Source organism: Camelus dromedarius, chromosome 14, assembly GCF_036321535.1.
Source record: "Camelus dromedarius isolate mCamDro1 chromosome 14, mCamDro1.pat, whole genome shotgun sequence".
NCBI classification, from domain to species: domain Eukaryota; kingdom Metazoa; phylum Chordata; class Mammalia; order Artiodactyla; family Camelidae; genus Camelus; species Camelus dromedarius.
In genome coordinates, this window is record NC_087449.1 from 63,707,454 (window position 1) to 63,719,693 (window position 12,240).

The 12,240-nt window shown below is 52.7% G+C and overlaps 1 protein-coding gene across 1 annotated transcript; it reads left to right on the top strand.

The window, feature by feature from the left end:
- The first annotated feature begins 3,362 nt into the window (after positions 1-3,362).
- Positions 3,363-10,155, top strand: SRM (spermidine synthase). Its single transcript, XM_031464050.2, has 8 exons — positions 3,363-3,627; positions 4,201-4,321; positions 4,836-4,928; positions 5,662-5,815; positions 6,396-6,479; positions 6,591-6,736; positions 6,839-6,961; positions 7,063-10,155. The coding sequence occupies exons 1-8, from the start codon at positions 3,461-3,463 to the stop codon at positions 7,081-7,083; spliced, it is 909 nt and encodes a 302-aa protein (XP_031319910.1). The 5' UTR covers positions 3,363-3,460; the 3' UTR covers positions 7,084-10,155.
- Positions 10,156-12,240: the final 2,085 nt, after the last annotated feature.

Here is a 12,240-nt window from a genome sequence, read left to right on the forward strand (position 1 = left end):
TTCACTTCCCCTTGGCCAGAACTCGGTCACACATCCACACCAAAGGATACTGGGAAAGTCATTATTTCAGTGCCCAGCTGAAAATCCAGGGTTCTGTAATTCTATAATTAGAACTTGCAAAGAAAAGACATTGAGGCAGAGTGACCAGTCTGCCAAAAACTGGCAGAGTCTCAGCTATAAAAAAATGGATAGATGAGAATTTTTTTTAAGTGGAAAATTATTTTCTACTGAGTATGGCCTGAGGAGGCTTCATGAAAGGTGCGTCTGGGTTGCACCTTGAAGAGTAAGGGAAGTTCCAAGAACCTTGTAGCTAGTGCTACTCAAAGAGTGAGCCTTTGATAGAGACCAGATGCGAGCTTGTTAGAAAACCAGAACCCTAGGCTCCACCCCAGACCACACCTATCAGGATGGAAGGTTGGGCCTGGATGCCTGGTATTAACTCTCCAGGTGATTCTTATGTGTGCTTATGTTTGAGAACCACCTGCTGTAAGCAAGGCAGTGGGCCCCAGACCTTGCTAAGTGGGCTTACCACTGGTCAGGGGCGAAATGAATAATGGGGACAATGTATTAAGGTTTTCCTAGAGGTAGAATGATTCCTTGCCTTATATTTGAAAGTTATCCTTGCTCGTTTCATCTTTGTTTTTGTTTTTTAATAAGATGGAGACCACAGACCATAGGAGTAGAGATCAATTTGTCTTGCAAAAAACAAAGTTGGCAACCCGATGTCAGTTCCCAAACGTGTTTTTGAAGTTCTACTTGTCCATGGGACCCTTGTCCCAGACCACTGAGCCATGGGGTGGAGCCAAGAGCTTGAAGGAGGGGAGGCTGGAGAACAGCTGTAGCTCCGTTTCACTGAAGCTTCAGGTCATGGGGAGATCGCTTGGATCCCCAAGGGCCAGAGAGGTTTTGTGTGTGTGTGTGTTGTGTGTGTGTGTGTGTGTGTGTGTGGTGTGTGGTGTGTGAAGGGACGCATGTCAGCCAGGAGCTGCTCGGTGATTCTGAACCGTGGGGCCTGTGCTCTGGGAGAATGGTCTGGCAGGGCCAGTGGGGTTGGAGGTAGAGAATTTATGAGCAGAAGGGGCTCTTTGCTCGAGGAGGTACACTGCTGTTTGTGGTCCTTAGAAAGCTTGCCATAAGCATTTTCAACCAAGTAACACCACGTACCAGCCAACTTCATTCCCACTCAGCCACAGCTGTCTACCTGGCTAAACACAATGCTTAAAAAATGATTCCAAGTGCCAACCAATGACAGATACACATTCTTACCCTGTAGCAGCCCTATTTAATCCATTGCTTTGGACAGTGGCCATTCTCCCACCTCTTGTCCTTTTATAAAACATCTACCCTTTAGGAGGTTGGGACAGTTGACCTGCTGATCAGTAATGCTTTACAATGGAATTTTAAATGCACATTGGTCTGAATTTGGGGAAACGTTTCATACTTTACCTTGGTCTTCTCCATTCTGATTTTCCACATCAGCTGCACATTTAACTGGGCTGTGTAATGATGGCCACTGCTGGTTTTCCTCCTTGGGATCTGAAGTTGGATCACGTTTCTGAGCTCATGGTCCTGAACATCTGGGAACTTTTTTGCCTCAAATGTATTCAGGGCCTTCGTTTTCTTTGAACTTGGAAGGTTTGAGCTACTGCTATACACACTAGCCTAGAAGTCCCATTTGCTGTTGGTGCTTGAGGCCAAGACCATGGCTTTACTTCCTCTACAGGAGGGCAAAGGGTGTCATTTATTGTCCTCGTCAGAGGATGCACATGCTGAAGCAGTTCTGCTCAGCTTGCAGGAGGAAGGGAATAGAAGTGTTCTTCCACTGTCCCCCCACCCCCACTCCATGCAGTGCCCCAGGAATGCCAGGGCCCCCATCTGGGCTCAGCTATGCAGCTCCTGGAAGAAAGCCAAGACAGCTGACTGCATGGGTGCCTGGACCAGCATCCTGGCCTCCCCTGTTCACTCAGCCTGTTAGCCAGTGCTGTCCACTACAGACACCATCCCTAATCTCATGGAACTTACCGGCTGGCTCAGGGTACAGAGAAGTGAACAGGCTATCAGAGCTCGAAGGCATAAATACCTTGATGTGCAGGCTGTGATGTGAACCCTATGACCCAAGCACAGGGCTGAATCCAAACAGGTCTGTAGTAACTGGACATACCAGTTGACTGTCTTATCTGCTGTGTGATCCTGACCTCGAGCAAGTAACAACTGCATGGGCGCCATCTCCTAGAAATCCTTTTACTGCCTTGGCTCACCTCCCCTTTAAAAGGAGCTTAAACTCAATCAAGTTCCCTTGTTGCTGTAGGCTTGAGGCTTGCACTGAATAATAAACACTACCGTGGTTTTCATCTGAGGTTAAGACAGGGGACGCAGGCTTCCCACCTCCAAGTGGAGGTTGCAAAATGTCAGTCAAAAAGCATCCCTGTCATAATGTCACCAGTAGCTTATACCAGTTTCCTCTCCCTTCCTTGGCATGCGAAGAACTAGGCGTGCAGAGCAATTAGCATTTAATATTTGGTAATTAGCATGCTTAATGTGATTCAGAGAAGTTCCTTGACATTTTCGTAAAAACAGAAAGCACATTCCCGCCCACCCTTCAGGGAGCGAGGCCCAGTTTGTCAAAAAAAAAAAAAAAAAACAGTGCCAGTCTTTTTTGGTGCTGAATATGCATGTGTTGGCCTCTTCCGGGACACGGTTGGTAAATTTAGAAACTCGTTTAGAAAAGAACTCTTTCTCATTCAGCAGCCATCCGCTCGTGGATCAGGGAATCTAATGGGAAATGGCTAGGAAATCTAGTTTAAGTCGTGGAGCTGTGTTGACCCTTCTCAAGTCAATAAAACCCTCGTTGTGCCCCCCGACAAACCACACACACTATTCAAGTCCAACAGGGAGCCAAATTTGAGGACGCTGTGAGAGATACATTCTACTCTATCGCTCCAGCGCAACAACGTAACTCTTAGCCCGACAATGTAGCCGCCGGCTGCGGTGTCTCCAGCCCGAGGGTTCAAGCCGGCGGTCCGCACATCCTGGCGCTCGGAAACTCCGCGCTGAGCCAGAAACGTCAGCTCAAGTTTCCCCTCCCAAGTCGGGCACCCCCTCGCTCCTTCTCCAAGCCCGTCAGTGCCTCCCTGACCCCGGCCCCACGTGGCCCCTGGAAGCGGGCCGCACTACCCTGCTGCAGCCGACAGACGGCCCGCCCCAGCCACTCGGGGCCGCGCTGCGGACCGGCGGCCAATGAGCACGAGCGGAGCGCCGACGGGGGCGGGGCCGCCGAGCCGCCGCGCACTCGCGCGGCCACTGGAGGGCTTGGGGCCCGCCCCTGGCAACAGGCCCCGCCCCGTCAGCCAGGTTAGGTTGCGGCGCGGGCGGCGGGGCTGAGTTGGTCCCGTTGTGCTGCGGCTCCGCTCGGCCTGCAGTCCCGGGCCCGCGCCCCGCGCTGCCCGCCTGCCAGCCCGCCATGGAGCCTGGCCCCGACGGCCCCGCCGCCTCCGGCCCCACTGCCATCCGCGAGGGCTGGTTCCGCGAGACGTGCAGCCTGTGGCCCGGCCAGGCCCTGTCTCTGCAGGTGGAGCAGCTGCTACACCATCAACGCTCGCGGTATCAGGATATCCTCGTCTTCCGCAGGTATCCCTGCCGGCCCGGGCCCGCGCCCCCGAGCTCCCGCGACGTTCTCAGCCCAGACCGCCGGCTGCCGGCTGCCCACCCCGACGCGAGCCCGCTGGAACTCCTGCCCTGGTCTCGGCCCAGCCTGCCCCTCTTCCTACCGGACCCCGGGTCTTGCGCCCTTTACCTCCGGACGCCCCGGCCGTCTCTGCCCGCTCCTCCCCTGCAGAACTGTCAGAAGTTCTCGTGAACTAGGCCCCTCTCATCCCGAAGTCCCCTCTCCACCCTGCCTCCCCTCTCCCTGGGCTGGGAACCGGCGTTTCGCGCGGTCCTCTTCGGCGGGGAGGGAGCCAGAGTCTGCGCCGACCCGACGCGCCGAGCTCCACGTGTCAGTCCCAGACACGTCAGAGCTGGGACCCCGAGTCCAGCCTCCACCTAGCGGGCCTGCTGCCGATCTTCGCCACGTGTCATCCCCAGGACTCACCCCTGGAGCCCCTTGGCAGGTTGGGGGAGATTCTTCTCACCCAGGGCGAGCAGGGGCATGTTGCCCCCTCCCAGGGAACCCAGGTCCCTGACTGTCACTCCTGCCCACAGTAAGAGCTACGGCAATGTGCTGGTGTTGGACGGCGTCATCCAGTGCACAGAGAGGGATGAGTTCTCCTACCAGGAGATGATAGCCAACCTGCCCCTCTGCAGCCACCCCAACCCACGCAAGGTAGTCTCCCTCCCACCCAGACCCAGCCCTGAACCCAGTGATAGGTCCCATAGAACAGTTTGGGGGGCTCCAGATGTGCCTAGTGCTCAGCCCAGGTGCTTCCCAAATGCTTGTCAGAGAAAGTGCTGGTAAGGACAAGGGGCCTAATGGAGGAGCACTCCCATTTCACAAGGGTTGGGGGCAGACACAGCCTGACTGAGGCCTGAAGCTTGAGAAGGAGCAGCCTTGGTAGGAGTTTCCAGGAAAAGGGGACACCTCCTGCCAGGTTCCTGGGGCAGGAAAGCTTTTCTAAAAGTAGAAAGTGAAGTACTGAGGTCTGTGGATCAGAGGAGCTGAGAAATTGTTCCAGATGGTTCTGTCTGCTCAGTGCAGTTTGAGGGGCAGGCAGGTAGGCCACTGAGCCCTGCTGGAGCCTGCTTGGTAGGGCTGGAGCCTGCTTGGTAGGGCTGGAGCCTGCTTGGTAGGGCTGGTGCCCAGAGCCCTGCTCATGGCTGATTCTTCCTCCCCCTGCCAGGTGCTGATCATCGGGGGCGGGGATGGGGGTGTCCTGCGGGAAGTGGTCAAGCATTCCTCTGTGGAGTCCGTGGTCCAGTGCGAGATTGATGAGGTGAGTGCCCAGAGCTGCTGGGCGGGGTCTGGCTTCAAGTCCCAATTCGCCCTGAATTGGCTGTTTACCCTTGGGCAAGTTGCTTAACATTTCTAGGACTGTTTCATGGTCTCAAGAACATGTTGGGAGGATTCAGGAGAAAAATCAGACAGTAAAGCACCTGACACATAGGTGTGCCACCAAGGCTAGTTCTTAGTAAGACTAAGAGGTGATTTGTCACAGAAGTCCCAGGGGACTCCAGCCACTAGGGCATCCCCCCTTTACAGCAGCATGTTTTCGTGAGCACCTGCGTAGCAGGTCCACGCCCTGCCTCCTTGGAGCTGATGTTAGGGTTAGGAGGAGGAAGGGTTATCTGATAAAGATGTGCAAGGCGAAGCAGGCCCCTAGGGCGTGGATTGGAGCTGAGGCCTGAATGGGAAGCAGCTGGCCATGTGGAGGCAGGGACAGGCCCTCCCGGTGGAGGCTGGAATTGCCGCCTCTGAAATAAATAGCAAGAAAGCCACTCGGTTGGGGTGGTTGAGTCTAGGGAGAGGGAACAGGATCAGGCCCTCTGAGAAGTTATGGGGAGGTACCAGACTGCTCCCTGTTTTACAGTTGTGCAAACTGGGGTTCCACAAAGGGAATGGCTTGTCCAAGGTGACTGGGCTATGAGAGGGAGTCCTACTTGACTTTGTTTGGCTCCAGGGCCCCCAACCCCCGTGGCCCAGCCTGTTCCTTCCTATCCCCTCCCAAGGATGTCATTCAGGTCTCTAAGAAGTTCCTGCCGGGCATGGCCGTTGGCTACTCTAGCTCAAAACTGACCCTACATGTAGGCGACGGTTTTGAGTTCATGAAACAGAACCAGGACGCCTTTGACATCATCATCACTGATTCCTCAGACCCCATGGGTAAGCAAGGGTTGGGCCTGGGGCCTCTGGCAGCCACCAGTGGGGGGGTGGGGCAGCCTCCCAATCTGTGTCCCAGGTCTGAGTTGGAGGAGAGGACAGAGGAGCCACCAGACCTAGTGTGGTACTTTTCCCTTCTGAGTTGTCTTCTACCCCCTCAAACATGGCTCAGCAGAGTAGGGGGCCTGGGCTACTGTCCAAAGTCCACAAGTTGGTTGGGGACCTGGAGGAGAGTGGGGCTCTGGCCTTGGTCCGCTGAGGCCTCAGTTTCCTCTTCAGCCTCCTCTCTGCTCTTGACAGACCAGCATCCAGGTGTGTGCAGGGATCTAGTCTTAGACCAAGGCCCAGGGCAGAGATTCCCCTGATGCAGTGCTGATGAGGATCCCCCAGGAATGGGGTTAAAATGTGGAGCTCCCCCCATACTGGGGTAGTGGAACCCTGCATCCCTCAAAAGCATCCTATTTGTGGTTGGTTTCTGAATTCCAAAGACCTGGCTTCAATTCCCAGCTCTGCCTCTTGGCAGCTGCCTGGGTCTGTGCAGTGGGGTGACAGTGGCCAGACCCTTACCCCTTCCTCCCCGCAGGCCCTGCTGAGAGTCTCTTCAAGGAGTCCTATTACCAGCTCATGAAGACCGCCCTCAAGGAGGATGGCATCCTCTGCTGCCAGGGTGAGCAGGCCTTCCCTCAGGAAAGGGTTGGCTGGGGTGGGACAAGGCGGAGCAGCCTGCCCGATGCCAATGACGAGATGCTGATGCTGCCGCCGCCTGCCTGACCCCCAGGCGAGTGTCAGTGGCTGCACCTGGACCTCATCAAGGAGATGCGGCAGTTCTGCAAGTCGCTTTTCCCCGTGGTGGACTACGCCTACTGCACCATCCCCACGTACCCCAGTGGCCAGATCGGCTTCATGCTGTGCAGCAAAAACCCAGTGAGCTGCAGGGCTGTCCTGGGGGTGGGAGCGGGCTGATGGGCTCGGACAGCACTCGCCTGAGACCCTCCCCCCCGCCACCCCCCCCCCCCCGGTCCCCAGAGCACCAACTTTCGGGAGCCTGTGCAGCAGCTGACGCAGAAGCAGGTGGAACAGATGCAGCTGAAATACTACAACTCCGACGTGCACCAGGCAGCCTTCGTCCTGCCCGAGTTTGCCCGTAAGGTGAGCCGCCTGTGGGGCAGGGGGACCCAGGGCTCCCTGAGGGGCCGCCTTGGCCTCCACGCAACCCAGCATCCTCCTGACAAGGCCTCATGTTCCACCAGGCTCTGAATGATACGAGCTGAGCCCAGGTGCCGCTGCTGACGCCACCCAGGACCTCGGCCAGGGAGCCTCCAGGGCACCTGGGCCCCCCAGCCCTGGACAAGACCCCTGCTGGCTCACCCACCAGCCAAGTGTTACAGGCCCCAGAATGCTGCCCGGCCGGCCCCGCCGGGTGGACTGTCTGTCTTTCTCTGTGGCGTTCAGCCGCCAAGCTTATACCAGCTGTGTACAGTGCCATCTCCACCTTCTGTCACTCCTCACTCACCAAACACGTGTATTTATAACAAAATTCTGAATTGTGTGTCCCTGGACCTCAAATGGTCCCAGGCAGGGGCTGCATCAGCTATTCATGGGTTCCCCGGTGTGCCAGACTCTCCTGGCCCTGCCGTCTGGCCTCTAAGCAGCTGCTGTGTGCATAGGCAGGCCTGCCTCCCTGTATAAGCTTGCACCGGTCCTTTGACCTCTGTAGTACCTAGGGACACAACTGGTCATCAAACGACCCAGATCTGTCCTGAGAAGCAGGCTTAGTCATTCCTTCCCCAAGCCCCACACAAGATTGGTGGTGACACCTGTGGGGCCAGGGCTGGGAGCTTGTTAAGTCAAAGGCTTTGCTTTTCCTTTGGGCTACCTGACAGGGTTCTCAGGAGAATTTGGGCCAGGTCTCACCCTAGGGTAGATGCTGGAGGTGACTGCAGCTGGCTGGGGTCCAGCTACTTGGGCCTGCACATCAGGTGCCTTGACTTGGCTCAGATTTCAGACCTGGGTTCAAATCCTGCCTGCCCCTCCTCATGAGTGTGGCCTCTGGTAAATTCCTAGAAGCTTCTCAAGTGCTGAGAGGTTGAGAAGGGAGGTGTGGGTTGCCACACCAGGACTGTGGGCACATGACTGTCCCCTCTCCAAGGTGCTGAACCTCCAGGCACCCCAGCCCTCCTGACTTGCTGGGACTGAGGCTCTGGTGGTGGGACAGGAGCCACCACAACTGGGTGCAGATTGGGGGAGGGAGCTTCTAGCTTACTCCTACTTCAAGGGGATTGGCAGGGAAGGTCCCTGCTCCTTGCAAAAGGATGTCACCAACCTCCACCCCACGTCTGCCCTTAACAGGGCATGGCCAGATGATGTGTTAACATGGGGGACTTGGGGGTAGGGAAGGGGACAAGGGAGTGGCCCCAACCTGGTGGTGGTTTGATAACACCCCCAACCCCACCCCTACCCTGGGCAGCCACTTCGGAACCCCCACTCAGCAGGGGCTAAGACTGCAGTCATAATGAGCATGGGGAACAAGGGTCCAGCTTTGCCACCAACTCCTTGCATGGCCTCGGCCAGTCACCCAGCCTTCTCTGGGCTTCCTGTGCTTCACCCTCAGGAAGCCACTGGACCAGGAGCAGAAGGAAGACCAGCATGGCTAGTGCTGCTTCATCACCTGCTCTAATTCCTTTAAACTTGACTGTCTGCCCACGGGGAAGGTCTTATTAGGTCCCCTCAAGACTAGGTGACATGCCTAAGGCCATACCAGGCAACTGGCCTCCCAGGGGCCACCCAACTCAGTCAGCCTCTGCAGCTCTGCCCGAGCACCCTGGGGATCCCAGCAGGGGCACCCACCTGGACCTCCACTCAGCAGCCCTCCCCACAGCCCATCTTACTGGCCAAGCTCCAGGACAATCCATGAGGACGACCCAGGGAGTGAAGGTGGGCAGGGAAGGAGGGGTTCCAGCTCTAGGGGTACTGGACATGGGTTACATTAACTCTGACTTGAGCTGCTCACAACTCCTGACTCGGGTACCCCGTCTGTAAAATGGGAGCAATGGTCTGCACCTGTTACAAGGCTTCATTAAGGAGTATGTGTCATTCAGTGCTCACTGAGCTGGTGAAAATCAGGATTTCTTGGGCCAGAGAAGGAGGGGAGCGGGCCCAGGTTGCAGAGAGCTAGGGCCATTCGGGAAACAAAAATGCCTAACCAGAAAGTAGAAGTTGTCTGCAGTGTAAACCCCTCCACTTTCCCAACTTCTAGTGAAATCTGCACATATGTGCAGTCATGGACGTTAAGAACTAGCACTGAACCCTACAATTGGGTGGACATGATGTAGACATGGACTGATCCACTGAAGCAGAAGCAGGCGTTTGGTGGGGATGTAACCTGAGTCCTCCAAAGTCCCAGAAAACTGGAAGAGGGCAGTGAACAGGCCATGTCTGTAGCACAGAGAATAAAATCACTCCTCTATAAAATCTAGAGTTTTGAAGCTCAGTTATTAAAATCAGCCCTGCCCCCAGTTGAAAGATTCATACAGCTCCCACATGGGTTGTTAGGTGAAAACTAGCAGTCATCCTCTGCCCGCTTCTCCTCGGAGGCAGCGCGTCACCTCCTCCAGCTGATTGCTTTGGTATTTACCTTCCTGTCTCTAAATAACATGCTTGTATTACTACTTCTCACCTAGTCAGTTTTGTCATAATCTGTTGATTTCCCGCTCGGGAAGATGAGGATTTAGCTCTTCGCTCACCTGCTCCCAACATGCTCTCAACAACGAAACGCTGATCTCGGCTGGCGCAGCAGCCCATGTTTGCACCAGCACAGCCATGCACAAGCCATTCGCAGCTGAGACCAGGAGAAAACTAACTTTTAGCTCTGGCGCAGCTTCTTATTTTCCCTGGAGGCTTTTCTCATTCGCTTAGTTTCCAATACATTCATCACTAACTTAGCCCCAAACTTTTACCAAGTCTTTAAAGCTCTTAAGATCTTTGGACTCAACACGCTTCTTGAGGTTCTGGTCAATATGCTAATTGATTTTTTTAAATTGTGAGATTTGTATTTTACTTAGTCTCATTAGAGTTTATAATTAATTCATGATTATATTTAATGGAATGTTCAGTAATAAGAAATATTAATGTACATACTATGTACTTTACTTCTTTACTGTGAGTTGTACCATAATGTATATAACATCATTTAGGAAAAATAACTAAACATTTTTTTAAAGAATATTTGGACTCCATAGGTGTCCTCATTTTCATCTTCCTCACTACCCCAAATGGAACTTCTTGTTGGACTCTTGTCTCTTGATCCCATGTCTTCCTGTTTCTGGTTTACTACCCCCCACCTTTTTTTTTTTTACTTTTAATTTTTTTATTTAAAATCTTTTTTGGTGGGGGAGGTAATTAGGTTTACCTATTTATTTATTACTTTTGGTAGAGGTACTGGGGATTGAACCCGGGACCTCATGCATGCTAGGCATGCACTCCACCCCTGAGCTGTACCCTCCCCCTACTCCCTTGTTTTGGTGGAGCATATCCTAGAGGAGCTTTCTAAGAAACAGCACAAGGGATGAAGGTTTTAAAAAATCTGACATGCATGGAAATGTCTATTCCACCTTCTTAATGGATGGGCATAGAATTTGGATGAGTATACATGTTGGAAATGATCTTTCAACATTTTGAGATTTGCTCTTTTCCATTGTTATTAGTTATCTATTGCTGTGTTTAAAATTAGCCCCAAATATAGCAGACTGAAATAAACATGTCTTTCCTATGGGTCAGGAATTTGGGAGTGACTTCGCTGGTTGGTTCATTCATGAGGCTGCAGTCACCTGCAGCCTTAACTGGAACTGGAGGGTCAGCTTCCAAGATGGCTCAGTCACATGACAAGCAAATGACACTGGCATATGTTAGGAGGCCTCAGTTCCTTCCCGAGTGGACCTCCCCATAGAGACATCATGTGTCCTCATGACATGGCGGCTGGCTTCCCCCAGAGCAAGTGACCCAAGAGAAAGCCAGGTGGATGCTGCAGTGTCTTGTATGGCCTAGCCACACATAACACACCATCATTTTAGCCATATCCTTCCTATCCATAAGCCCTTTTCAGTGTGGGAGAGGACTACACATGAGAGCATGAATACCCTAACATGAGACTCATGGGAGGCTGTCTTGGAGGCTGGCTTCTAGTTTCCGGTGTTACTTTGAGAACTCCAACATCATTCTCTTCCTGATCCTTTGTGATCTGCTCTGTTTTCTCTCTCCTTTCCTCTCTCTGTCTCTCAGTTTGTAGAACATAACTGTCCTCTCCAGTGTCTTGAAATATCATGTATCAATTTCTATTTTTCTCTGTTGTTCTGGCACTTGGAGGACACTTTGAGTTGGTAAACTTGTGTTCTTTTCAGTTCTGAGAAATTTCCTTGCATAATTTTGTTTATAATTTCCTCTCCTCTGTCTTGTCTTTTTCTGGAATTCCTGTTATTCAATTTTTGACATACTGTATAGGACTTCTTTACTATTTCTATTTTTACTTTGTTTCTTTACTATTTTTCTTTTTTACTCTATCTTCTGGAAGATTTCCTCAATCTTGTCTTCCAAACATTGAGTTTTTCATTTCTATCATGTTTTTGTTTCCCCAAACTATTTCTTGTTCTCTGAACACTCTTGTTAAATAGCATTCTGTTCCTGCTGCTTGTCCTGGCCTTTTTCCTTGGAAGATGTTCATGGCTGCTTCATTTTAGTTTTGGACATTTTCTTCTCACTGCCTTTTTCTGTATTTTTGTTATTGGTGGTGGTGGTGGTGAATTGTTTAGGTCTTTCTCACACGTGAGGTTTCCCTCAGTAATCCTTTTGAATGTTCTGCTCATATGTAAGACTAGGGACTAAAAAGCTAATTGGAAGCTCTGAGCTCTGACAGGTTTGTCAGCTGAGTTTCACAGTGGGTGATGTGGCTGAGTCATTTGCTTAACATCAGTATCTTTAGGTCTTTTCTCCTGAACTGGTCACACTTCCCAGGAAAAAGGGACAAGCCTGGTGGCTGCCAGATTCTAGGAGCTGAGTCAGAGGAAGGCCAGCCTGGCTGCTGAAGGCCCCTGTTTTCTGTGTGCCCCTCCCATGCTCAGCCGGGCCTAGGGCTCTCCGTATACTCCCTCCAAGAATAAGCCTCCGAGTTCCTGCTGGGGCCGGGGGATGGGAAGTAGGGATTGGCAGGATTCTTAAACGTGGCCAGAAGGACTTGGTACTGCCAATTCCTGATTCCACTGCCAGCTTAGAGTTGCTTCTTGGAGCATTGTTTCCACCTGTCCATCTGTTTTTCCAGTTTCCGAAATGTTGATGCTGCCTCCTCTCCCATATTCCCCGTGGCTGTGGACTCGTGTTTTTAAAACTTCCCTTTTCTGTCTTAAAGTACGTTCAGGAGGGAAAGGTCGATGCATGTG